At 45.5% G+C, this 25,898-nt stretch overlaps 1 protein-coding gene across 6 annotated transcripts in view; it reads left to right on the plus strand.

Annotated features, from left to right (window-relative positions):
- Window positions 1-25,898, plus strand: part of RAF1 (Raf-1 proto-oncogene, serine/threonine kinase) — a 62,331-nt gene that overhangs the window by 23,931 nt on the left and 12,502 nt on the right. Inside the window, exons 1-8 of one of the 6 annotated variants that reach the window (XM_064432198.1) lie at window positions 429-517; window positions 10,399-10,454; window positions 18,750-18,965; window positions 19,681-19,793; window positions 20,755-20,857; window positions 22,423-22,580; window positions 23,507-23,605; window positions 25,037-25,190. In XM_064432198.1, coding sequence (XP_064288268.1) covers window positions 18,759-18,965; window positions 19,681-19,793; window positions 20,755-20,857; window positions 22,423-22,580; window positions 23,507-23,605; window positions 25,037-25,190 — 834 coding nt within the window. In that variant the 5' untranslated portion in view covers window positions 429-517; window positions 10,399-10,454; window positions 18,750-18,758. Of the gene's footprint in view, window positions 1-428; window positions 518-993; window positions 1,125-7,098; window positions 7,471-10,398; window positions 10,455-18,749; window positions 18,966-19,680; window positions 19,794-20,754; window positions 20,858-22,422; window positions 22,581-23,506; window positions 23,606-25,036; window positions 25,191-25,898 lie in introns of those variants that run through there. The other 5 variants (XM_064432201.1, XM_064432196.1, XM_064432199.1 and 2 more) reach the window with 5 other exon arrangements.

Below are 25,898 nucleotides of genomic sequence, written 5' to 3' on the forward strand. Positions count from 1 at the left end.
CTCAGGTTTTGGTTTATATCAGAACTTTCTTCCGTAGAGAAATCCAAAATAAGGCTGAGAATTTTGCTGGAGGCTCTTTCTTAGAGTAACGCTTATTTACTTAACAATGTAACTTACATGACTGTAAATGCAAACATGTAATGCTCTTTAAAAACAGTTCTAGGAGAAATGTTTTCCTTCGCGAGGGCTACCCTGAGAAGCTGCATTTTGGGGTGGTAATTTGTTTACTATTTTGATGTGCCGTTCTGCACGTTCCAAAGCTAAAATAAGCGAGTTGGGAGCGAGCAGAGCCCTTTGGTATCCCTGCTTTTCCACGGAGAGGCTGTGCGGAGTCACACAGCCATCAGCCTGACAGCTGGTGCCTGTCTCCTCCGGGAAAAGAGCCTGCACGCTATTTCTTTTTATTTATTATTTTTTTATTCCTCCCCAGATACCTTCCCAGCAGCTCACACCCCACCCCCGAGCGCGTACCGCCCCTTGGGAGCCGCTGCCCGGGGCGGCGGAGCCGGGTGCGCAGGTAGGAGCGGGCTGCCTCAGCCCAGGTGGGGAGGGCAGCGCTGCCCGGGCACAGCGGGGCTCGCCGGAGCCGCCGTGCACACACCGGGGCTGCTTCACCGACTGATTAATGGCCACACTACCGAGGCTCGGCCGCGGCGGGGCCGGCGCGGAGCTGAGGGCGGGGGTGCCGTGAGGCGGCGGCGCTGCGCTGCTCTGAGGGCAGCCGGCTCTGCCGCCCCTGCGGCGCGGCGGCAGCGCTCACGCCGCGCTCCCGGCCGGGTCGCGGCAGGGCTGGAGGCGCTGCGGCGGCGGGATCCCCTCGGGATCGCCTCCCTCTTTCCCTCTTTCCCTCCCTCCTCCCGCCGCCGGGCCCCGGCGCCGCAGCCGCTCCCAAATGGCGGCGGGGCGGAGCGGCCGATCCGCAGCTCGGCGCTCCCGCGCCAGGCGGGGAGGCGGCGGCGGCCGGGCGGGCGGGCGGGCGCAGGGACGGCGTCGAGCGCCGAGCGGGCGATGGGCGGGGATAAATGTCTGCCTGGGCGCGGGGCCGCCATTTTCTGTGAGGCGCGGAGCGAGCGGCGCCGGGCGGCACCGGGGCGCGGGGGACCCGCCGGGGGCCCGGGACACAGGTACGGGAGGCCGGGGGGCGAGCGGGGGGGCCGCTCCCCGTGTTTCCTCTCTTTGCGGCGCTCCGTTCCGCGCTGGCGCCGCTCCGGGCTCGGCCCCGGGCGCGCTGACCCGGCCGCCGCCTCGGCCGCTCGGCCCCGGCGGAGACACTGGGGAAGGAGGAGGAGAACCGGGCGGCTTCGCGGGCCGGGGGGATCGCTGCCGAGAGGGCCGGGGCGAGGGTGCCGGAGGGTCGGCGGGAGCGGGGCCGGGTCGTGGCGGCCGCCTGTCAGCGCCAGCGCGGAGCCGCGCGGGTGGGCCCGGAGCGCCCGGGGGAGCGCCCTGTGCGGGGCGGGGAACAGCGGGCATCCCGCACTGCCGGGGCCGTGCCCTGTGCGGGGAGGGGCACAGCGGGCATCCCGCACTGCCGGGGCCGTGCCCTGTGCGGGGAGGGGCACAGCGGGCATCCCGCACTGCCGGGGCCGTGCCCTGTGCGGGGCGGGGAACAGCGGGCATCCCGCACTGCCGGGGCCGTGCCCTGCCCAGGGGAGGGGAACAGCGGGCATCCCGCACTGCCGGGGCCGTGCCCTGTGCGGGGCGGGGAACAGCGGGCATCCCGCACTGCCGGGGCCGTGCCCTGTGCGGGGAGGGAACAGCGGGCATCCCGCACTGCCGGGGCCGTGCCCTGTGCGGGGAGGGAACAGCGGGCATCCCGCACTGCCGGGGCCGTGCCCTGCCCAGGGGAGGGAACAGCAGGCATCCCGCACTGCCGGGGCCGTGCCCTGTGCGGGGAGGGGAGCAGCGGGCATCCCGCACTGCCGGGGCCGTGCCCTGCCCAGGGGAGGGGAGCAGCGGGCATCCCGCACTGCCGGGGCCGTGCCCTGTGCGGGGAGGGGAGCAGCGGGCATCCCGCACTGCCGGGGCCGTGCCCTGTGCGGGGAGGGGCACAGCGGGCATCCCGCACTGCCGGGGCCGTGCCCTGTGCAGGGAGGATGAGCATCCCCATAGTTGCTGTGCCCTGTGCAGGGAGGATGAGCGTCCCCATGGCTGCTGTGCCCCGTGCAGGGAGGATGAGCCCTGCGATGAGCATCCCGCACAGCTGGAGCCGTGCCCTGCCCACAGCCATCCCGCTCTCCCCGGGTCCCTGCCGTGATGCTGGGGCTTTGTCCCTCCTGTGCTTCCAGCGGGGCTGCCTGACCCTCCTGTTAGTGTCGCCTGTAGTTTGCTGAACTGGGAGTGGAAAACGCCTTTAGGTGTGTCAGCACAACTGAATTCTTTCTGCTCGGGCATTCTTTGGTGTGAGTTGCTTGCTTGGTTATTTTTGCAAGTTAAAATGCATTAGAAATTTGCAGACGGGAGGAAGATTGCTCCGTGTCCCCGGTCCTTGCCAGCTGTTCAGCCCTGCCTGTAGCAGTGGTGCTCTGCAGGAGCAGCTCCAGCCCTGTCCTGTTCCTGCCTCTCTTTGTCTCCAGCCTGACCCACACACCAGTGACCTGCCTGTCCCACTGGTGTCCCCTCACCTGTGACAGGCCAGATGACTCGTGCAGAATTGTTTTCCTTCTTAGCCTTGGAGTGACATCCAGAAATGCAGGGTCTGTAGCTGGGCCAGTGAGACTGCAGAACCAGTTGCAGTGGGATTGCTGCAGCACAGTTTGTGTTCCAGCTGCAGCTTGTAGGTGTGCAGAACCAGAAGCATCTGCAGTGGTGTAAAACTCAGAGTCTTTCCAAAACTGAAGCCTGCTTAAAACATCTGAAGATGTTTTTCTGAAGCATTAAAATGAAAAACTCAGCTGCAGCTATTGCCTGAAGGATCACTGCATTGTGGCAAAGTGGAATGGGCATGCTTATTCTTCAGGAGGTGTCTGCAGTGCTGGTGCAGAAGGAGAGACTGAGCTGATGAATGTGAGAGTTAATTCCAGGCAATTCTCTTAAATCTCTTCTGGGGACACCCACTCAGAATGGAAGTGGCTTTAGTTTGGTTTGTCTTAATGAGAATTTTCTGCAGGCAAACCCTGAGGCTGCAATTAATCATGAAAGATGTAGGGATCTCTGTGTGTGCTCATGAAATGAATATGGTGACTGATTAATGTAGTAAGCAATTTAATCTTAGATTATTAAATCAGAAGTGAAGTAGCATCGTTGGGTTGGGGCAGTGATGCTTTCAGAGCCCTGGAATATGTTTTTCGTATGGTTTGTTGCTATTAATATTTTCAGGACTGGAGAACTTATTGTGCAACATTGCTGATTAACCTGCTTTGAAGGAAAAGCTGGAAGTGGCAGGAAAAAAAAGCCTATTTTTTTTCTCAAAGAAAAAATTTTTTTTTTTTTTTTTTTCAGTTTAATTCCTTTTCCATTTTTTATTCTCAACCAACTGTGCATTCTGTTCAAATTACGTATGAAGTCACTGCTGTCTCAGGGCCTGAATTTACTATATCTTATTAAAAGAACTCATTTTCTAAGCCACAAACATGACCCATGGAAATCATTGGTCAGCACTTCTTGGTACGCTACATCAGCAGTAATTTCTTCTGGGACATCTCCTCCCCTCCTCCCTCCAGATTATTTATGTGGCTCTTTGTGCTGTTGGAAAACCAGGAGTCGAGAAGAAAACCACGAAAACGTTAAATTCAGAGCTGTTGGTTCCAGGCTCCTGTAGGAGATGGGAACCAAGAGCTGTTAGGTGGAATTATTTTATATTAAGGAGCCTTCAGTCAGGATTCAGTGCAGGAGTTGAGTCGATGCTGTGGATCCAGGATGTTTGAATGGTTTTTATTTTGCTGATTGAGCTAGTGGAGCAAACGAAGCCGGGCAGCAGGGTGCAGGTTGTGTCGGGTCTGTGTGCACACCGCCTGTCCTCCGCTGTGCTGCCTTTGCGGCACCTCGGTCACACCTCGCACCCCTCTGCTGCTGCTGCCTCCTCCGACAGCCCCGGCGTTCGCTCCTCCCTCCCGCCGGGTCAGCCTCCGGCCCGGGGAGGGATTGCCGGCGCTTTGGGCTCCTCCTGGGATGGCCTGCCCGATGGAGAGCAGGGAATTCCCCCGTGCCCGGGCTTCCTATTTCTGTATCCTGCGGGAATGTCCCGTTCTTTGTGCCTGACTTTAAAAGTGAGAAATACCCAGGAGTTGCTGCAGGAGAGGCGGGACAGTCGGTGCCACCGGTTGCCCAGGGCACGAGGATAATGGGATTTGTGCAGCTGCATCTCCAAAACTTTCATGGCAGCTCAGGAAACAAACGAGTGTTTGGCCACTGTGTGCAAATGAATGGTTGAACAGGATGATTGTGTTGTAAGAAGTAAGTTCCTGGACCATCTTCTAAATTACAATCACAGAAATCTAAAGAGTATGCAAACAAAAATAGTATTTAGAGTTCTATTTATAATAAAACCATTAAATTGCATAAGTTATTGATCTTGATTTGGGGAAGGAACAAAAGTCATCAAAACAAAGTGAAAACTTGTGATTTACCAAGCCCTGGGATTGAAGCATGATTCCAGTATGTTTCACATAAATTTTTAAACAGACATGTTTACATCTACATTTTGCCGATTTTGATTGACTTTGTGTAATTGCTGATGCAAAACTCTTTGGTGTTTTCTAGTATGAAATATATCCACTGTGTATTGAATAAGGTTGTGGAAACATTTGGTCAGCTTTACAAATTAATTGAAAGAGGAGTTGATGTAGCAGTAGGGACTTGGCTAAAAATTCTGAATTTATGACAAATTAACAAGGTATTTTAGCAATGAGCATGCATTAGCTCATGGCTTTTGAGACAGCATGAAGTAGATACAATTTATTCTGTATGGGTAACCCATGTTTAGTGATGTTCTTATTTTTTCTGACAAGAAAGTCTCTTTTGGCCCAAGTTCTGTGAAAAATTCTCTGAGCTCTGCTGGCTCGCTGCATGCGCTGTTTTTTTGTAAACAACGCTTTTGCTTTGAAAAGCAGCTGGCGCACGTTTATTCCTTTAGTGACTTGAATATTGTGTTTGTACTATAAATGTCATCTGTTTTACACAAAGTTGATTTTATTGCAGCAGTGTGTACTGACCTTTTGCAGTTTAATAGAATATGGTTATTTGTGTACCGAAATGCTGCAGTGCACCCAGCAGATGAGGATAAACAAAGTGCTTCTCTGGAGTCATTTGTACATGAGAAAAGCATTTTCAAGAGCTAGGAATCAGAACTGATCATTAATAAATAGCATGTTTATAACTATCCTATTGTCAGGCTTTGAAGTGATGTAGTCCATGATTGAAATGAGGGATTTTAGCCGAGCTGGGGGTTTGTGTGGCACAGCAGGGTTTGTGTGCAGGTGTGCCAGCTCTGCCCTCTCTCCTGTGCTGCCCCGGCCGCATCCTGGCTGCAGCAGCGCTCTTAAATCAGAGCTATTGATTAAATAGGATTAAATTGATTGAATCAGGAGCATTGCCCTGCCATCCCCGGGGGCAGCGCTGCCGTGTTTGCCCGCTGGAGATGTGCGGGTGGCCCCCGGTGTCCGGCCCTGCCCTCCGAGCCGTCCCTCTGCCTTGTGCCTGTCCTGTCCCCGCTCGGCTGCGGTCCCGTGCCTGCCGTGGGCAGCTGCCAGCCGGGCACTGCCACGGGCACGCGTGGCATCGCTGAGCCACCGGCGTATTTTTAGTTCACGGACTCGCAGCTGGGTGTGGCGTGGGGGTAACTGCGTTCATTAAAGCTGCCTCAGAGGTTCAGGCGCTAAGAAATGGCTCTGGGCCCCCATTATAGTTTTCTGTATTGTAAATTTTTTCACCGTAGAACGAGCTGGAGTTCTGAAAACGGGGGTTTTTGGAATGCCGAGCTGACATTACCATCTAGTTCTAGGCAGAACTAGAAAAAAGATGTCTTTAATGCTTTTGTAGGGGAAAACATTTAAGGTATTGTATTGAAATATTTTAACCTATGGCCAATTTTCCTTTTTCTGTAATGTCTTTTAGTCTGCTTCCAGTGTATGTCCCTGTCAGCCCTACCGGTAATTTCTGCTAGTTTTTGCATATTCCTCTTTCTTGTTCTCAGCCATTTAAGAGTGCTTCCTCAAAGTTTGGTCATACTTTCAGTATTTTGTAGTGGTTTTTCAGTCTGTTAGCACACCACAAAAGGCACTGCTCTCTTTACTCGCTACCTATGGCAGAAATGACTAAATTATCATTCTTTTTTCTTTATTCAGATTTTCTTTGTATATATAAAACATGAGATTTTACATAAGAGTTTTTGGTGGGGGGGTGAAGATGCACGTTCTCCCTTTTGTTTGCATGGAATTGTTGCAGAAATGTAGGAACAACACAGAATCCTGGAAAGCAGAGCAGTTGCAGGGAGGACCATTAGACTGGAAGTGTTGCTGGGATGAAAAAACATTGGTTAATTATGCTTTAATTTTTTAAATTCCTAATTTATTGCTACCCCAGAAATGCTATTTATATTGTTTCCAAATCATTACTGTAGAAAGTGCACTATTAAAAGGTTCTTGTAAAAGAGAAAGTAAAGTGGATTTTAATTCCACTTAATGTGGAAGTAAGAGTGCCTGTAATTACTGATGCAGCTTTCACTGGGAAAGGTGTATTTTGATACATGGTAACTTGCGGTTGTTTAAACTTTACTTTAGAAACTTTGTTCTAAAGTTTCTCTGAAAGTTGCTCATATTTGTGGCACAGGATGTGACTCCACCTTCACAGGCAAAAAATACCTTATTTTTTTCAATTCCTGAAGTTCAGAACTTACCTAGTAATTGTTAATTCCAAGACTGCTGTTATTTTGTTATTTTGATGATTTCTGATAGCAGTTGAATTCTTTCATGTATAATCTATTGCATAACTGAAAAAATATTTTTTTCAGTTCTTGTGTATTTGTGTTGTAATTTGATGTGTTTGGTTGTTTTTTGGGTTTTTTTTTTTTTGGTGACACTTGCATTATAAAATTCATCCATTAAAAGTATGGCAGAAGTGTCTAAACTCTCTTTACTCTTGATTTTGCTTTGGTTGATGCTTAGTTTTTAAAACAAACACACAGTGCTGGTGCCACTGTGTGCAAATAACAAACATCTCTGATTATTCCAGGGCTTGCAGGTCTAAGGAGAGGTAAATTTGTTGATGATCAGTCAGTTTTTCTCCAATTGAGGCAGAACAGTGAGAGCACCTTTGCCAGCTCAGTGAGTCCCTGCTTTTCCCAGGCTTTCTTCTCCCTCTGCCTCCAACACCTTCGGGAAGCTGTGTCCAATCAGTCCCCAGGGGAGGAGCAGCAGGAACCTGTTTGTGGTGCTGGGATGGGAGGTGCAGCTTTCCCTGCTGCCTCTTTGGAAAGCTGAGCACTTCTGGTCACCTGCAAGTCAAGCTGCTGGCTGTGGAGCAGAGTCTCTTCTGGTAAAACAGCATTGCTGCCTCTGTTTGATCACTGGGCTCTCAGCTGGAATGCTCAGCTTGGGGTGGGTGTTATCTCTGTGTGGAAACGTGGCAAAAACCCACGGGGAGTTCAGTGCTGGGGAGGGGCTGTTCCAGGCTGCTTGGCCTGCAGAAATGGGATAAAAGCAGTTCTCTAGGGGATGGGCCATGTGGCTGCCAGAGAATGGAGCAAACTGAGGAGCTTCCAGTGTGCTGCAGCCAAAAGGAGCAACAAAGTGTGCAAGGCTCTGGTTTTATGCTGACATTTGACAAGAAATAAACCGAATTCTGAGTGACATCATCCCTGTGTGCTGGAGGCTTTGGAGCAGGTAGAAAGCTGACCCAGGCAGTAACAGTGCTGCAGCAGAGCCCTGGGCTCCCAGTGATGCAGGGGATTGATTTCAGCTCAGAAACAGGGCAGAGCTTACTCTTGGATTTCTCCAGCCTTTTAAGTTGCCTGTGTAACTCGCTCACTGGCAATGGTGAGGTTATAAAAAGAGAGCCAGCTGATGTTGCAATGTAAGCACTGCCCCTGTAGTGGAAAGACTGTCCTTTGGCATGCTCCCTGCTGCTATTTTTACCTATTCCAGTAAGATCTGCCCTTGTGATGTTGAATTACAGGACAGTACCTGGAATAATTTTCTGTTACAAAGTGCTGTATGTGCTGAAGAAAATGTTCAATAAAATTGGGCAGATTGACACAGAGACTGTCTTACACTGAAAAATATTTTTTTTCTTTTGTCAGCACAAGTAATACTGTAGCTGTGACTACAAGAGAGTCTTTCAGTTTTATTTGCATATTTTATGTCTGGCAGATTAATTATTTTTAAATTTTGGGTTCCTTCGCATATTGATTATTTTGTCTTTCTCAATTTCTCACACTTTAAATAGGCAGTGTGAGTTTTAAAGATGGGGATTAACAGTCTAGCCCAGGAATCAGTGGAGCATGAGGTCTGTGTCTTAATTTCTAAAAGGCAAGGTTGATGTTGACTAAATTTTATTTTGGATTCCTGTACACCATAGGAAATTAATATTTTTTTCTGGGAGTAAATAAACAGCACTTCCAGTTACAAAATGCTGTATCTATCCAAGTATTTGTGGTGGAAAGAGGAGCAAACAGCAAGAATGCCCTGACAGTGAGACAGGGGGTTCAGGTATCACATAGAGATGTGTGGCTGCTGAAATGCCTGGCATTTGTGATTATCTTACCTCAAATACAAGGTGTATTTTCTAAAACCATCAATCCATGATTCAGAAGTGATTGGCAACACTGAAACCCAAACCTCAGGCTTTTGTGCTGGCTCCTTGTGCATTTGGGAGTAGGTTTGGGGCAGAATCTTTGCAAGTCAGTGGTTTGACACTGGGGTGTGATGAGTGATGAATTTGTGTGTGTATGTTCAGCATTCCCTCACAGGCCCCTGCTGGTCTTGCTCCTTCTCCTGCTCCTCAGGTGGAAATTGTGCAGGCAGGAAACTTCCTCCAGGACGCAGGGATTGGCTTCTCCCTCTGCTCTGCCATTGCCTTATGTGAACAATTCTAGTCAGGTTTAATTCAATCCCACATCTGCAGTAAAGCTGGGCTTTTTGGCAACTCTTATTCCTTAAACCCTCATGTTTGCCAGTTCTGCTAGCAGATGTTCTTACTGATTTTTTTTGTCATGTCTCTTTCTCTGTAAAGAAAACTAAGTAATTTTTTCTGCCTTAGAACTATTGCTTTGGTGGCAGATAGAAATACTGCACCTGCTTCTTCAGCCCATCACACTTGTTTTATGCTGTGCTGTCTCTTCTTGATTTATGCATGAGATTTCTTTTTCTTCTTGCTGATTTTACTGTAAAAATGCCTTGGGTGTTCATTCTGTAATTGAAATTTCCCCATCAGTTTTCTCTCCTTTCTTTCCTTTTTTTGTAACATTATCCATCTTAGTGACTCATTGCTCTCTCTTCTATTTGGTTGTAACTAAAGATCTCACCTTTTCCTCTGGTGAGAAAACCAGAATTCCTTCCTTCTCCCCAGTCTCCCTGCTTATCTTTTTCCATGATGGAAGGCATATTTACAGTATTTACAGTGCCACATTCCTTCATGTTTGTTGGAGACAGGTGTGCTAGGTGTAAGCAGGGTAAATCCACAGTTCAGACTGTCAGTAGATTTTACTTTTAAAATGACTGAAAATGGCTCAAGGTAGAAGTCCCAAAGCATTCATCTGGTTTCTTGGTAATCTTTGAGAGTTTGCTGTCTTGGTAAAATCATTGCAGCTTCTTTTTATTTATCAATTTTAGTTTTTTCCCTATCTGCTCTGTCCAGAAAAGGGGATACCTCTAACCAGAAGAGAGCTGGCAATATAAGATCTCTTCTTGATTTTTTTCTTGCATTTTTTAGAAAGACATGAGGAAGCTGAGACTTCTTGGTCTGGAAAAGAGAAAGCTTTGTGGGGGATGATCCCATCAAGATTTCTTCAGCTTCCCTAGGAATTCTTCTTACAGTTGGTGCTTTTATGCAGATACAGAGAGCCTTCAGAGGCTTGGCTGCTTATTACTGTTTGTTTGTTTTGTCTCCAAGCTTTGTCAACATTTGTGAGTCAGCAAGGTGTTTGAGTGAGGAACTGACATGTGAGAAGGGACTGTTCAGCTCCGATTTAATTTTTACTTCAGTGAGTTTTTAGCTGTAAAAGATTTTTTCTGATGTTCTGGAATAAGAATGAAATGCTTTTGAGCTGGGTAACATTTGGTTATTGTGGACTCTGTGTCTCCTACACTGAAATGCTGCATGAAATAATGAAAGGCTGGAAGACCCTGAAGACTGAAAGTACAAGGATGATATTGTATCACTGCTGTAATCTTTTTTGTTGCTTATTTGATATATAGTGCATGTATATGTTTTTCTATTAAAATGTTGTTTTTTTGTCTTCCACAGATGATGCGCTTCATCCTTTTGTCATAGGACTTCATTTGCTGAAAGGAAAACTAAAGGTATAAATAACTTTCTCTTGTTATCTTTCCCTTCCTCCTTCTCCTGCCCCATTCTTTCTTTGGAGATTTCTGGACCTTCCCTTCAGGAAGGGAAACTGCTCAGCCCCTCTCTGCCTGTATTCTTGCACTGCTGCTAAAATCCACTTTTTGTTTTTTGCAAAATGCCACAAAATCAATCTGGAGTGACAGTTGTTACAGGATTTGCTTTATCAGAAGTGTGTATTTAACTTAAGCTCTTACTTGAGTCAGTCTCCCTGGATATTTACTTTGCAGGGGAAAAACCCTTCCTCAGTTTAAACCTTCAGCTCTTGATATTTGCCTGTCTTCTCCAAACAGCATTTGCCTTTCCACACAACTGCAGGTCTGTTGGGAGTAATCCAGACCTAATGTAAATCTGTCTGTGACATTATCTTCAAACTCTATCTCTGAAACAAAAAGGCTGGTATGGCACTTTGTTAAGTAAATAAAAACCCACCCAAACCAGAACTGTAATTTCATGGGTGTATTTAATAAGATAATGTTAAAATGGAACATAATTTCTTTTAGAGGCTCTTGGGACAGTAGGTGTTTGACATAGTCTTAAGTATTTTTTGTTGTATACAGTCTTAAATTTTTAAATACAGTCTGTTTTTATTTGCCATTTTATTCAGGTTTCTTGGCAAATACAGGTGCATACAAACCATGAAAACAAAGTTGTTACAGCTGTCCAGGAAGGATATGTCCAGCTATTCCCAGGTGCCTCTTTTTATGAAATACAAGGGAGAATCCTTTGTTCATCTGCTCCAGAAGATCTCTCAAGGCTGTTGGTGTTGGTGTCCCTGTGCCCTGCCCTCTGCCCGTCTGGACGAGGTTTCCAAGCTCTTGGAATCACATTATTGACCTCCACGTGGCACTGCAGGCCTGGCACAGAGCCCACATTTCATCACATCCATTTATTGGCTGCAGGCTGCCCTGGTGAAGGCAGGGAGCACCTGGGCAGGCTGGGCCAGTGCGTCCTGCTGGATGTACAGATCACTCAGCACTGCCTCGTGCTTTGCAGTGCTGATTAACAGCACAGTGCAGGCTCTCTGTACAGTGAGATGTGAGCACAGCTCCCAGCAGCTGCTTGAAGAATCCTCAGGCTGTTCCTTCTCTCCAGGCTCTCAGTCTGGGGTGTTCTCAGTGCTGCTGCGTTTCCTACATGCGGCCGAGGGAGGACAGAGCCAGGCATTCTTTGTGCTGAGGTTCTCAGTCACTTTTTTGTTTAATCCTTGAGAACTCGTGTGGGAAGGGCATTTGGTGGATTGCTGACATTTGAGTAACTTTTTTTCATCCTTGCTGTAAAGTGGATGAGTTCCAGGCAACTGCAAACACAGTTTGGGGCTTTCAGACTGGGAACAATTGGCATGAGCAAGTGCAGAATGCAAATAGGCACATGGCTGGGAAGGTATGTGCACTTGATTGAGAGATTTGGGGGAGAAAAAAGACGTGCCCAGTGTTTTGACCATGTATAGAAAGACAAAACAGTTGTAGTCCCACTTCTGTCTGCAGTCCAAGGCCCACGTTAGAGAGATGACTCTGTAAATCTCCCTTTGGAGGATTCTCCTGACAGAATTGAACATTATGGCACAGAAAGAAGAAGTGTGAGTGACAGGACTGTCAAATAATGTGATCCTGATACAATCAGCTGTAAAAAGCAAGTGTTCAGTGCTTTTTGTTTCTAGTGATGACTTTGAGTTTACTGAATTAAAAAAGGAGCACAACTTAAATATCACTTCAGCTGTAATAGTCTTCATCACATTAAGAGAACATTAAATTAAAAATTATTAAATATTATACTAGAAAGAAAAGTGGAAATTTTATTTGATGACAGAGTTCTGGTGCTTTCTAAGCAAAACTTGTACAAAATCTATGAGCACTTTCCTTGCTTGCTTTTTCCTTTCCTACTGTTTCAATAGCAATTCCATAAACTTCTTTGTGAATCTATATAAACTCTGCAGCTGTACTTAAATCCAGTTTAGCAACACTGACTGATTAGAAACACCTGCTGCATTTTACTTTTCACCTGGGATTGGTTTTTTGCTTTGGGAAAGGCAAAGCTTTGGATTCTGTATCCCTCTTTTAGATACAGGGTGTTCAGTGCTGCTGTTTCTCTGATGTAGGAATTGTGGCTTTGTAGGGAAACTCAGAGCCTCATATTTGAATTTCATAGAAATATCATGTGGAAAAAAATGTGTGACTGACATGGAATGCTGTGTGTGGAAAGGACAAATCAAACAGATCTTCCTGGGATCTGGCTGGGAAAAGTAGCCCCAAGCTGTTACAGCCAACAGGGAGCAGGCACAGGGTGGCCAAAGGTGCAGATTGTTTTGGTGACAAATTCCTGCTAAGCAGAGCCCAAAGTACAGCCTGCTGCAGCCAGGGAGTCTGACTTGGTTTGTGCTTACTAGCCAGAGTTTTTATCTGACAGCAGCTTTTAAATGCAAAAAGATACTAATCTTGAATGAATAATAAATTAATAAGTCTAAAATGAATAAGTCTGAAAGCAGGTTGAGAGTTGTGTCGTTTATGTCCTCCTTACTGTAGGGCCCACTTGTTAGAAAACCAATGTTATTTTTTCCCTGAAGGCTGAAGTAGTGACTAAAACCAGATTACTTCTGATAAATAAAGAAAAAGAGCAGAGAAGATTCTTCCAAGATCAGAACAGCAGAGGCAGAAATTGTATGTGTTTCTGTTGGTTTTTGTTCTGTTTGTTTTTTTTTTTTTTTCCCCTGAACACTGACATTTCCTTCTGTTAATTTTTAATTTTTGTCAGTTGTTTAATGGAGGAATTTGTTTTTTGGCATTGATCTCTTAAAATGAAGGACACGTGAAGGAAAAGCACCAGCCTTGTAGATGTGAGAGGGATCTGCCTGGGTTATGTTGATCCCAACTCATGCCCTGCATTCATATTTCCATAGATCACAGCTTTATTTATTAAAATAGGAATGGGTCCATATTTATCCTCTACTGCTCTGAAAAGCTGCTTTTAAAAAATGCTGCTGTAGATCACAACAGAGATTTGTCTGGTTTGAATTTCTGTTTTTCCCCTGCAGATAGTTGATCACCCAAGCAATATTAGATCAATTAATTGCTGTGTGGGAGAAGAAAAGGCCACAGTTAAATGGATCATTGATCTTTTGTGTCAGAGATGAAAACTTTGCTTCTGAACAGCTTTTCAACCTTCTATTTACTGACAAAAGTGTGCAGTTTGTAGTGGATTCTGGACTTTGTTCTGTGCTGTTCTGTGTTTGTAGGTGTATTCCATGAAACATGAAATTCCATGAATTAGTGTGGATAAAAATGGCAGTGCCTGTGTGCTGGGAGGGAACTGTTTTGACATGTTTTTAAAAGCTTTGGGTGTTTGTTCCAGAAGAAAGCAAGGACAAAGTACCTAAACTTTGGAGTGAGTGTTCAGCTTTGTAACAGGTGAACTTCCAGCCTCATTCAGTGCCAGTTTTGGCATTTCTTAGGGAGGGAGACTGAAACTTCTAACAGTTCAGACCAGCAGTTTGTCCTGCTCATGGGGAAAGTCAGAGTAGCTTCCCATACCTTTTGAGCTGGAATGAATGACATGAATGTATTGATTGTATATGAGTGACTGATCTCCAGGAATTTGTTCCTGTCAGATGTGCACATTCCAGAGCTGTTCCCTGCTTTTGGCTTAATGCTTGTTCCAGTGATTCATTAGCAGAATCTGTAATGTGTGCAGAAAGGACTAATGAAAAGTGCAGTCTTGGTCCCAGTGTGCAGAACTCCTGGGGGACTTGCAGCAGTAAATGACATTATTTTTCTGCTTAGGCTGAACGTTTAATATGAAACCAATCAGTATCAGTTTCCCAGCAGTCCTGGATCTAGAAGGGGACTGATGTACTTTAATATCTTAAAATATTCTTCGGATGCTGCTGTTGCAGTTTGTCAGTTGGAGAAAGGCTGTTTGAAGTCATTTTCATGAAAGTGATGAGCTGCAGGAAGAAAAGATTTAAAGAAAATTTTTAGAAATATACATGAAAACATCCAGCTGGCAGTGGATTATGTGAGCATGGTATAAACATAAATCCAGTATCTGGTAACGATTATGTTTCAGAAATATGCTTGTAATTAAATTAAAGATAGAAAAGCAATTTTTTTCTGGAAGAGACAAGCCTAAGAAGAATATAGTTATGAAGGCATCATTGTAAAATCTTTCCTCCTTTATTTTAAATTCAATTTATCTTTAGAACAGTTTCATACATCTTTTCACTGTAGTGAATTGGTGTGGATATTGGGGATGCTGAGTGTAGTGAGTAAAAATGCCTTTAATGGATTAGTGCTTGGAGCAAAATACCCAAAGGGAATCAAACTGCTGCCAGGACCCAGGTTACAGGACCCTGCAGGGTGGGCTGTGCTCTGTGCATGAATTACCTGTTCAGGTGACCTCAGACCTGTGGCCAGAGGTGTTCTCCCTGCTTTGTGTTCTGCTGTTGTGCCCGTGCAGGGCTCTGAGTGAGGCAGACATGGTGTGTGGATGGGCAGTGTTAGGCTGTGTCATTAAATGTTACTTTTTTCAGCCCTAAGCTGGGCACTTAGATGCCATGTTAATGCTCTTCTGTCCTACCTGTGCATGCAGAGAGCTGCTGCAGTTCCAAGAGGATGATTTTGTATAGACTTATACAAAATAATTATTATTTCTAGATTTATACAAACATTTATAGATTTATACAAAATTGATATTTGAAGCCAGGTTTCTTTGCACTGGAGGGCAGGAGAAAAGTGTAAGTCATTTAGAAGTCACCTCCTAAGCAGCAGCTTTTCTGACTGTTTGTTCTTCCATGATAAAAATCTGGAATAAGGCTTGAGAAGTGAACCTGGCTGCCTGTGCTCTGCCAGAATTTGAGTGTTTTCAACCAGACTGTTCATGGCCCGGGTCAGGAGGTGTTTTGGGGCCCTGGAACCTCTGGCACCCTCAGAGGGCTGGCTCTGAATAGCTGCAGGAGTCAGCAGCAGGACAGTTTGGGTTTCTTCAACAAGCTCCACCTTTCCAGCTGCCAGCCCTTGCACAGTGGATGCCAGAGCAGGTTTAGCAACTTTCCAGCAGGGATTCCCTGTCTGTCCCCAGGAGACTGTGGAGATCTGTTAAACCTCCCTTTCTTCTCCCCTGCCCCTCCACCCTCAGGCCACTTGGCAGGCTTTGGCCAGCTCCAGGCCAGGTCTGACCTCTGTTCCCATCTTCTCCCTTGGTGCTGGCTCCTCCCTGAGTGCCCGAGCAGCACCCAGAGCCCTGAGGTTCAGGAGGAGAGCTGAGGGTGGTGTGTGTGGTACATCCATTTCCTAGGGAAAGAACTCAACACCTGTGAGCAAATCCAGCCTGCCAGGGACTGAATCCTCAGCCAAAAGGGATGGCAAAACCCCAGGGATGGCAAGGGAGAGCAGGGCACTGCTTGGAGGGAGGACTGTGCCTGACATGGCCACTTCTGAGACTGTCCAGCACTTCCTGAGGCAAAGATCCTGGGAGAGAAGGATGCAAATGCCTAATTAAAGATAGAACTGACATTTGGATCTACAGAAGGCTGAGAACAGTTGCTGTCTGTGTTTTCCTGTGTGTGCAACAACCTTAAAATACATTGCTGTGATCTTCCCTGGTAGGCTGAGCCTCAGCGTGCAGGGTTTGGGGGAGAGAACACCCTGAGAGCAGGGAAGTCACTTTTTGGGTATGAAGCTTATCTTTTGTCAAAATGCAAGTTTGAATTCTTTGTCACTTCCTGCTTTCTCTGGAATTTTTCAGGAAAGGTTGGCAGCATATCAAAATATGAAATATAGTGGATGTAATGCTGAGGTGTTGTCAACTTCTGTCAGCAGGGACAAGGAGGTTTTGGTGGCTGTCCTGCTATTCCTTAGCTCAGCTCAGCAGAAAAATCAAGTTGAGCTCCTCGTTTTGTTTAGTCTCATCTGTTACCTGGAAGGGTGAACAAAGGAGTTTCCCATGGGGGATAAGTTAGGAGAAGCTCTCTGGGTTTCATCGTTCCCCTCTTATCTAAGAGTTTATCTCAGTTTTTATTGCTGCTGTCTCAGTAGTTACTCTTTCAGCTGCCATGTGCATTATGTGGGTGTTGTAACTGAACATAACTTGTTTTTCACCTTTCTGGTGCCTAGGAATTGTGAGGTGGTGTAGATGCTGATGTGTGGTGAACTTGGTAGTATTTATCTCTCATTTCTCAGAATGTCTCAGTGTCTTTCTCTTCCTTATTCCCTTTTTACATCAAATATAAAACTTTTCATTTATGTGCCATGGATTAAAAAAAATAAATAAATCCAAGTATCTCAATTCTGTTAGATGATTTGGCGTGGAGCTTAAATCTTACTGACATTTAAACATTTTGAACCTTTGGACAACTGGACCTGCAGAGCTGATGGACTGAGGAGTGCCAGGTGTTGGCAGGAGGGAAGGTGAGGCTGTGTTGCAGTGTGTGCCTTGTCAGTGAAGGAGATATATTCAGGAACTCAAAGTTCCCTTTGAGGCTGAGGGTTCTGCTCTCTGGGCTTTGCATGTGGTGGTAATGACTTCACCTAAACCAAACCTTTCTCTGGAACTTTGTTGTTACATTTCCTTTCTGGCTGCTGGTCAGACCTGGCTTGAGGTCTGGACCAAAGGTACTTGCAAATCTGCTGTAGCTTTTCAGAGCTGTGAAGGAAAACACTCTGAAATTCAGCTTATCCTTCTGGGCACCCCAAAATGGACAATTAACGTTGGTAGAGGTCTTTTTTATCCAAGAATTCCATTGTTTTAACTCTTCAACTGAAACAAACACTGTTGGCTTTTCTCTGACATAAACATGAGGAAATGTATTGGAGGGTTCAAATAATTTGCAACAAAGGAGGTGCAGGACCACACATGAAATGAGACTTGAGCAGCTGCTGACAGGAGTTCAGTCAGTGTTGGGTGTTCTGAATCAGGTTTGATTTCAGTACTGACTTTGGTTTTGCCTAATTTTGAGTAAGATGTTTGAGTATAATTTGGAGTGATAGCTGTGGAAAAAAGTGATACCTTTATGTTTGTTCCTGCATGTGCAGAAATGTGTGCTGGTTTGGAAGTGTGCAGGGGAGGGGGTTGTTGGTGTCCTTGCAGTGGAAGATGTTTGTAAAATCATAAAATGATTTGGGTTGGAAGGGACCTCAAATCTCATCCAGGGACACCTTCCACTGTCCCAGGCTGCTCCAAGCCCCAGTATCCAGCCTGGCCTGGGACACTGCCAGGGATCCAGGGGCAGCCCCAGCTGCTCTGGGCACCTGTGCCAGGGCCTGCCCACCCTCACAGGAGAGGGATATTTCCCAATATCCCATCTAAAGTTTGAAGCCATTCTCTGTATCCTGTTAATTGTAAATAATCCCTCTCCATTTTCTTGTTGGCTCCCTTCAGGTACTGGAGGGTTTCAGCTGGGTCACCCTGGAGCCTTCGCTTTGCCAGGCTGAACAATCCCAGTTGTCCCAGGTTTATTTGTGCTGAAATATAACTGAGCATAGTGGGTGTGAGGGTTGAGAAAATTTTTTTGCTGTTTCACACTATGTAAACTGTATTAGTATAAAAAAAACCCACAAATAACCAAAGCCTCAAAATCAGTGATAAAAATCGATTCCTTAATTAATTCTTTTTATTGTAATTCCTGTTGAGTCTCTTTTGTTAACAGTCTGGGCTACTGCTTGTGTGGCATATCTGGTTTTCAGGACTGCTGTGCTGGCCTCCTACAGAGCTCTTTATTCTGGTGACCAGGGAGGGTCAGGCTGGAGCTCAGGGAAAGGTTCTACCCCAGAGGGTGCTGGACACTGCCCAGGCTGCCCAGGGAATGGGCACGGCCCCGAGGCTGCCAGAGCTCCAGGAACACGCCCAGGGTGGGATTGTTGGGGTGTCTGGGCAGGGCCGGGGCTGGGCTGGGTGATTGTGTGGGTCCCTTCCAGTCCAGGCTATTCTCTGGTTCTGCAGTCTGACCACCTTCCCTCGGGCACTGATGGTGTGGATTACCCTGCTGGGGAAGTGCTCTGTGCCCCTGGGGCGCAGAGGGAGGAGTTACACATCCATTCCTGCTCTGACTGTGTGTGCAAAGTGAAATGCTTTCAGGAGCCGTGCTGATTGTGCAGCTGTGGCTGAGCTGCTAACCCTGCACGTGTAGCTTGATCACCTCACAAGGCAGGGCAGCTTCAGATGCTTCCAGAAAAGGCTGAGGTTTGCTGTGTGAGGAGGAGACAGCAGCTCTACAGAGGGAGGGCCCTGGCCATTTCCCTGACTCTCCCAATCTTCCCTAGGCCGCACCAATGGAGCACATCCAGGGAGCTTGGAAGACCATCAGCAATGGGTTTGGGCTGAAGGATTCTGTCTTTGATGGCCCCAACTGCATCTCCCCCACCATCGTGCAGCAGTTTGGGTACCAGCGCCGGGCATCCGATGACGGCAAAATCTCGGATACGTCCAAAACCAGCAACACCATCCGCGTCTTCCTGCCCAACAAGCAGCGCACTGTGGTGAGTCTGTGCTGCCTGCAGCTCACAAATGCTGCCCTGCTCCCACTGCTGCCACTGGCGTGTGGATCTGGCACCAGAAATGCTCTCCTTCAAAAGGATCTTACTGGGATTGAGTGATGGTCAGCAGTTGGTTGGTTTTAGAGGATGTGTTTTGTTTTAAACATGTGCTGTATCTGTATTTTGAGAAGCTCTATTGCTCTGCCTCAATGCTGTGAATTTTCTAAAGAACATGAGCATATTCCACATGAAAAGGCGTTGTTGGCTGACCTAAACAATGATGCCTGTGTGACACTCCTGTAATTTTCCTTGCCTGGATGCCCACAGTGAAGTGTGGGGGTTAAAGCCGAAGTGAAACTTGTTGAGGGAACACTTCTGTTCAGGTTCTTGGAGCTTAGTGTACCTAATAATAGTCTTACCCAAAGTTTCCTGAAATCTAAATTAAGCCTTTTTCTGTACTTGAGGTAGCTCCATTTGACTGCATTTCTATTCCTTCTGTAGGCTGCCTACTTGTGTAAAATCCTGTTTCATAGAAACTCAGTCATTGTAAGAAATGGAGAAGTTATAAAATAGCTTCAGAATGTCCTTTGCAAGAGTGCACTTTGTGCAGTTCTCATGGAATTTCTTAAAATGAGAAAAGGGTCTTCCTCTCTTGGAAAGCTGGAAGAAATTGTGCAGCAGTGTGTGAATGTTGTGCTGGTTTTCCCTTTGGTCGCAGGTGAACGTGCGGAATGGGATGACCTTGCATGACTGTCTGATGAAGGCACTGAAGGTCAGGGGGCTGCAGCCAGAGTGCTGCGCTGTTTTTCGACTTCTTGCTGAACCGAAAGGGTAAGAGTGAAACTTCCTCCCAGAGAATGTAAAATCTTGGCTTTGGAATAGCAGCAGTAATGTTTTCTTCCCTTCTGGCTAATTTGTTTTAAAGCAGTTTGGTTGTGAACACTTTGTGTTGCTTTCTTTACTGTCTTCTAGGGTAACTGTCAGCTTCCTGTGTACTGGCAATTTCATTTTTGTTTTAAAGCTAAATGTTGAAAATAATTAAAATGGGAGGGTTCACTCGAGTGCTTGCAGCCCCTTACTGAGGGTTTTGCCATGCCTTCCTTCATCTTTGAGGTGCATTTCTGTGCTGCCTTTGTAGTTGGTAAATTCAGTGTCAGTGGTTCTTAGCCCACTTCCCTGAACAGTTCTATGTGCTCAGTTTTAAGGCTCTGCATTCCTCTACAGCTTCCCAATGTTTGGATTTCAGTCTCACTTCAGATATTCCTTATTTATTTGTGGGACTGGGGATGCTGCTGTTAAATACCAGTTGATTGTTTTACAAGCTGAGCGAGTGAAGGTATCTCATAACTTCACACCTCCTCAGGCTTGGCCTTAAAGCTCCCTGCAGCCTCAGGCAGTTGTGGGGTTACATCTCTCAGCAACTGAGGCCATTCTGGGGTCACCAGTCCCTGCCCAAGCACCTAATAGTGGCTTTTGTGTCACTGAGGGTGACACTCATAATTTCTGTTACATTTATAAGGGTATTTCTGTGACTCCATTAAAGCTTCCGGGTCAGCTTTATGTCAAATATTTTATAAAGAAATGTTGAAAATGAGCAGAAGAAGAGGTGACTTGCAATATATTCCAAGTTGCTTCTGATTTTTTGAAAGACACTATCTAGCTCACTGTAAGAGGTTAGCCATACTGTTTTGTGTATTTGTTTTCAGTTTACTCAAGAAAACTCACCAGACATAAGTGTTGATGAGGCCAGACACCCCCAAAGTGAGTTTGTTGTCCCCATTTTCTGTTCCAGAAAGAAAGTGCGCTTGGATTGGAACACAGATGCTGCCTCCCTGATTGGAGAGGAGCTGCGAGTGGACTTCCTCGACCATGTCCCACTCACCACACACAATTTTGTAAGCTTTTCCTGCTCTGTATTCTGCTGGGAATTCTATCTGTTGAACCACAGATTTGGCCAAAGTGTGTTTTGGGCATTAGACAGCTTCTGGCTTTCTGGACACAGGGATTTGCAGAAGTTGTGGTTGATTCCTTCACCCCTGTTCCCCACAAACTGCATTCCCTAAATATCAATTTGCAGTGAAATGCCAGAACTGTGTTTATTACCCTGGTGATCCCCAGGTGTCACAGACTGGCAAAAGCTCACATTGTGCATGTTCTTTACAGGTCTGATGAGTGCCATTTTTATTTTACATAAATACCTGTGGCTCTAACTTGTGGTAAGATAACCATGTCTTTAAAGCCCAGAAAAGGGAGAAGATTTATATTTGCAGTCTCTAGCTCATCAGTCAAAAGAGGCTGGATAAGTTCAGCAGCTTTATTGGACTGATGGTCCAATATTTATTATTTCTACTGGATATTCAGGGGTGCTGTTAATTCTGCAGGTCATGACATTATTTTGTGAGCTAATGCTGCCTTGTTATTTGACAAGAATATTCTATGGGCGAATGAAAGGCTTTACTTTGTAGTTCCTTCTCAAAAATGGATTATTTATTCTACACAAAACAAATAAATAGAAGGTGGTTTTGCACTTGGTGGGTGTTTTAAGTTTAAAATTTTTTTAAATTCTTTTTTTTACAAAGAGATAATGTCCAACTGTAACAGTTTTACCTTGCATTATTGTCTTCTCCCTGTGAAGGAACTCTCTTCCCATACTTCAGCTTTTTTCTTGTTTTGTTCTAGAAATACATTGTGATAATCCTAAATCCTAAAGGATTGTCATTTACATCCATTAGAAAGGTTAGGATTGATTTATAAAACCTGAAAGTCACTTTGCTTCTACATTACATTTGAAAAAATCTACAGAAAAGGTCATCTGCAGTTGGTCAGCAGAAAATGAATGTTTTTCTCCAGGTCTGGAAGAAGCTGAAATTTGGAGCCTTTCTCTCCAGTAGGTTCTGGAGGAAGAACCCCCTTGGTTCATTTTAATATTTTTTCATACTTCAGAAGCTTTTAAAAAAAACAAAGTAGGCTGCCATTTAAAGAAGTACAAATTCCTTCTATTATTTTGATTACTAAGAAATATATTTCTCATGCAAGGGATATTGGTTAGTCATAAACACCAAGAGTTTTGGCTAATAAAAAAATGAGGTGGGCCTTCCAGTCTGATCCTCTTTCATCTCTTTAGTGCTACTGAAAACAAAACTCCCAGCTCTTGGCTCACACAGCTCTGTCACCTTGCTGAGCAAAAAAATTGCTTTTGCATTTAACAGAACACTTGTCCTTTTTTTCCTTGTTTGTTGGTTTTATAAATAAAGCCTTCAGTGTTTCTAAACTTTCCAGGTTTCCAACCAAACTGGAAATCCGTGATAGAATATTTGAGTGTGGCTTTAAGCTCAGGAGCAACCTGGGGGCTCTGACAGCATTTTAGCATGCTTACTTATTTCTGTCAGGCTCTGAAGATCCAAATGTCAGTTCATGAAGAGTTAATTAGCTGGGATTAATCACTGGCTGTGTTTTCCAGGCTCGGAAGACATTTCTGAAGCTTGCCTTCTGTGACATCTGCCAGAAGTTCCTGCTCAATGGCTTTCGCTGTCAGACGTGTGGCTACAAATTCCACGAGCACTGCAGCACCAAGGTGCCAACCATGTGTGTGGACTGGAGCAACATCAGGCAGCTCTTGTAAGGACTGCTCCTTTCTAATGGCAGCAGCAATTCTGGCTGACAGCTGGTTTTGTGTCTCTGATCACTGAGATCCTTTTGGGTTGTTGGGAAGGCAGTCCCTGTGATCAGTGTGCAGAATTGTGGATCGAGCTCATGAAACAGCCAGCAATGAGTGTCTGTTCCCAGGGGAAAAGGCCGTGCACATCAACTGCAGTTTGTTCTTGCTCTGGACTGGAATATTCTGGAACAAGCAAACAAACACCTTGAATGACCAGGCAGTTGCTCCAGTGCTCTCTGTTTGAGCAGGGGGACAGCAATTCCTCTCACACAACACGTTAGGAATCAACCAGGCCATGATTCAGTTGGATTTTAGCTGCTGGAAACTTTAGTGTTCACCTGTTCTACACCTCAGCTTCTGGCACCGGTGAGGATGGTGAATGGTGAGAAAACAGATGGAGGATAATACATTCCTAATACCAGTAACAAAAAGTTGAAATTTATTGTGTTAGAATTCCTTTTATGCAAAAGTGTTAAAGCCTGTAATTGTTTTTATTTGTCTTAGTGGTTGTAATTTTTTATAACAAAACTTGGTCACATGGTTCTGCATTTTCTCATACTAAGAGAGTGCAGGATGACTTGTGCCACTCGGTGCTACCTGGCTTTAATAGAGCTTAATTGTGTCAGGTACCCTTTCAGGAAAATCTGAAGTCTGATATAAAAAGATTTTGTCTCAAGTTTGGAAAGAACACATGAAATTTTTCCTTGGGAGTCTGAAGGCAGAGGTTTTAGTTGTACACAGGAAAAACACGATGTAAAGATAGGAATGTGTTCATGAAGTTAATCATGCTGCAAAGAAACAGCCCTTTAAAATTTCAGCTTTCAAAAGCATTGTACAGGAGGTAGTGTAGCAGTTGAAGTTGTAATTGTTTTTGTTGATATTTCAGATTGTTCCCAAATTCAAATGTCAGTGACAGTGGTGTCCCTGCACTACCTCCCTTGACAATGAGACGGATGCGGGAGTCTGTCTCCCGGATACCTGTTAGGTAAGCTTGTATTTCCTGTCATTTCTCTTTTGGGAAATACACTTCTGTCAAAACAATCAATCCAAAGCAGTCAGAGACCCCCAGCTCCTCCAAAGCAGAGCAATCTGATAGAAGGTTGGGATGAATGTGCAAGGCAGCAACACCACTTCATCACTGACAACTCTTTCTTGTTCTTAGATCCACCAAAGCGTTGATTTCAGATTTCATAGTTTCACTTTTTTAGCTTTCAAATTTTATGGTAGAGTATTAAAGGCTTTTTGGAGACCTTTGTTTTTCTGCCTAAGAAAATGCAAGGCTCCCTTTCGGTGTTTTTGTGAATTAATTTTATCTGATCAATTAGTGTGCATCGAGAGTTTGTGTCTCGTGGTGGATGATTCACATCCATAACTAAAATAATGGTCTGATATTATGATGAGAGATGGGAGTGTAAGGAGAGAACAGTGGGAACTGAAAATATACTCCTCTTAAAGAAAATTCTGATACCTAAAGAGAACATTCCTATAGTTTTAAGTGCTGAAATGAAACTTGTGTCCCTATCCAAGGGGCCTGTCCCCTGACCCTAACACGTGCCTGTATTCTTTCCCTTGAAATTCTAGAGGCTGAAGAGAGCAGGCCAGCTTTTGTTTTTTCTGCACCCATTTGAACAGTCTGGTCAGGAATGAGGCACAGAGCACGTAGCTGACTTGTAAATGGTTCTATCTCTTTATTTCTTTATTTTAATGGGAACTGCATCAGGAATTGATCTTTGCCATCTTACTCTTGTTTCCAGTGTTGTTGAGCAATGACTTATTAACGTTATAGATCTTTTGAAGGGTTTTGTGAAGGCTGGCCCATTTCAGTTAAGATACATTTGTGTTTTGGGATCCTTATGGTCTGAGTGGCCTTAGCTGTGATTTATAACTCTTTGTTGAGCTGGATTTTAGTCTTGGCCTCCTTTTAACTGGTGTTGGGTTTCATGACTTCCTTGCTGGCTGTTCTGTGCAAACCATTGAACAGTCTTGCAAAGCTTTACAAATTCAGGGCTTAGCTCTTAAGCTGTGCATTTAACAGGCTTGAAATGAGCAGTTTGTTTAGTTTCACAGTCCTGAATTCATCTCTCAGAGCCAGTATTTCGGCAGTGTATTAAATGTGATTTGATGGGGATTGAGGTGAACTGTGGCAAAATTCCTAACAGCGAAAACAGCTAAACACACTAATAAAATATGTGAGCTGACAAGATCTTCAAGTTTTTCAAATTTATTTCTTAAATTAAACTGGGACTGATTCAGCTGACCAAGTAGTTTAGTTGATGTGTAAATCCCAGCTTTTCCTCTGCTTGGAATTGTGTGTGTATTGCTTTTGGACAGGTTACACTGAACAGTGTTTTTCACTTGCCAGAGGGGGGGAAAAAAAATAACCACAACTCTCCCTTTGTCTCTGTTTCCTTCTCAGCTCCCAGCACAGGTATTCTACACCTCATGCCTTCACTTTCAACCCCTCCAACCCTTCCTCTGAGGGCTCTCTGTCCCAAAGGCAGCGCTCCACGTCCACCCCCAACGTGCACATGGTCAGCACCACCATGCCTGTGGACAGCCGCATCATCGAGGTAAGGTGGGCTCACAGCAGGGCTCGCTGGGCTGCACTGCCAGCCACAGGCACTGCCTGCTTCTCCTGCTGCCTTCTCTCCTCTGCTCACTCTCTGCCTCAGCTGGCTGATGGTGAGGAGTTCAGGAGACACATTTGCATAGTTAGTTCATAATTAATTATTGCAGTCTATCAACTTCGCTGGAGTAATTGGTGAATTCTAGGGGTGTGTAAAGATGCTTAACAGTTAAGCTCAGTTTTGTGAAGAAATGCTTTTTCGACATGTGTAAAAATGTTCTTCCAAATTTAAAAGTCTGGGTTTGTGGGGAGGCTGGTGTTAATTTTAAATCAGACTAAAGGTGCCCTAAGTCTGGGTGTAGTTCTTGGACTTGCAATGCTCAGGTCGAAGCTTCCTGGGGATCTGTTTTGTGTTACACCTGTATGGAATTAATGACAGTTTTGGGCCTGTGGGCTGAAGCCAGCTCTGAGACTATTTCTGCTGTTCTTGCCTCCAAGCACCATTTTCTTGTATTTTCCTACCTTAGGCTGTCAGTGAGGGACAACTCTTGGAAATCAGGCCTAAAGTGGTTGGGTTTCTTTAATTTTGTTTTGTGATAACCTTAACAAACTGGTATGCAGGAAAGGCTGGCAGAGGAAGGTGCTGAACTGCAGGGCTTGGGACAGAGGGGAAGCTCTGTTTGTTGCTTTTGCCTCTGGAATAGTTCAAAAA

Source organism: Passer domesticus, chromosome 9 (assembly GCF_036417665.1).
Source record: "Passer domesticus isolate bPasDom1 chromosome 9, bPasDom1.hap1, whole genome shotgun sequence".
Classification (NCBI taxonomy): domain Eukaryota; kingdom Metazoa; phylum Chordata; class Aves; order Passeriformes; family Passeridae; genus Passer; species Passer domesticus.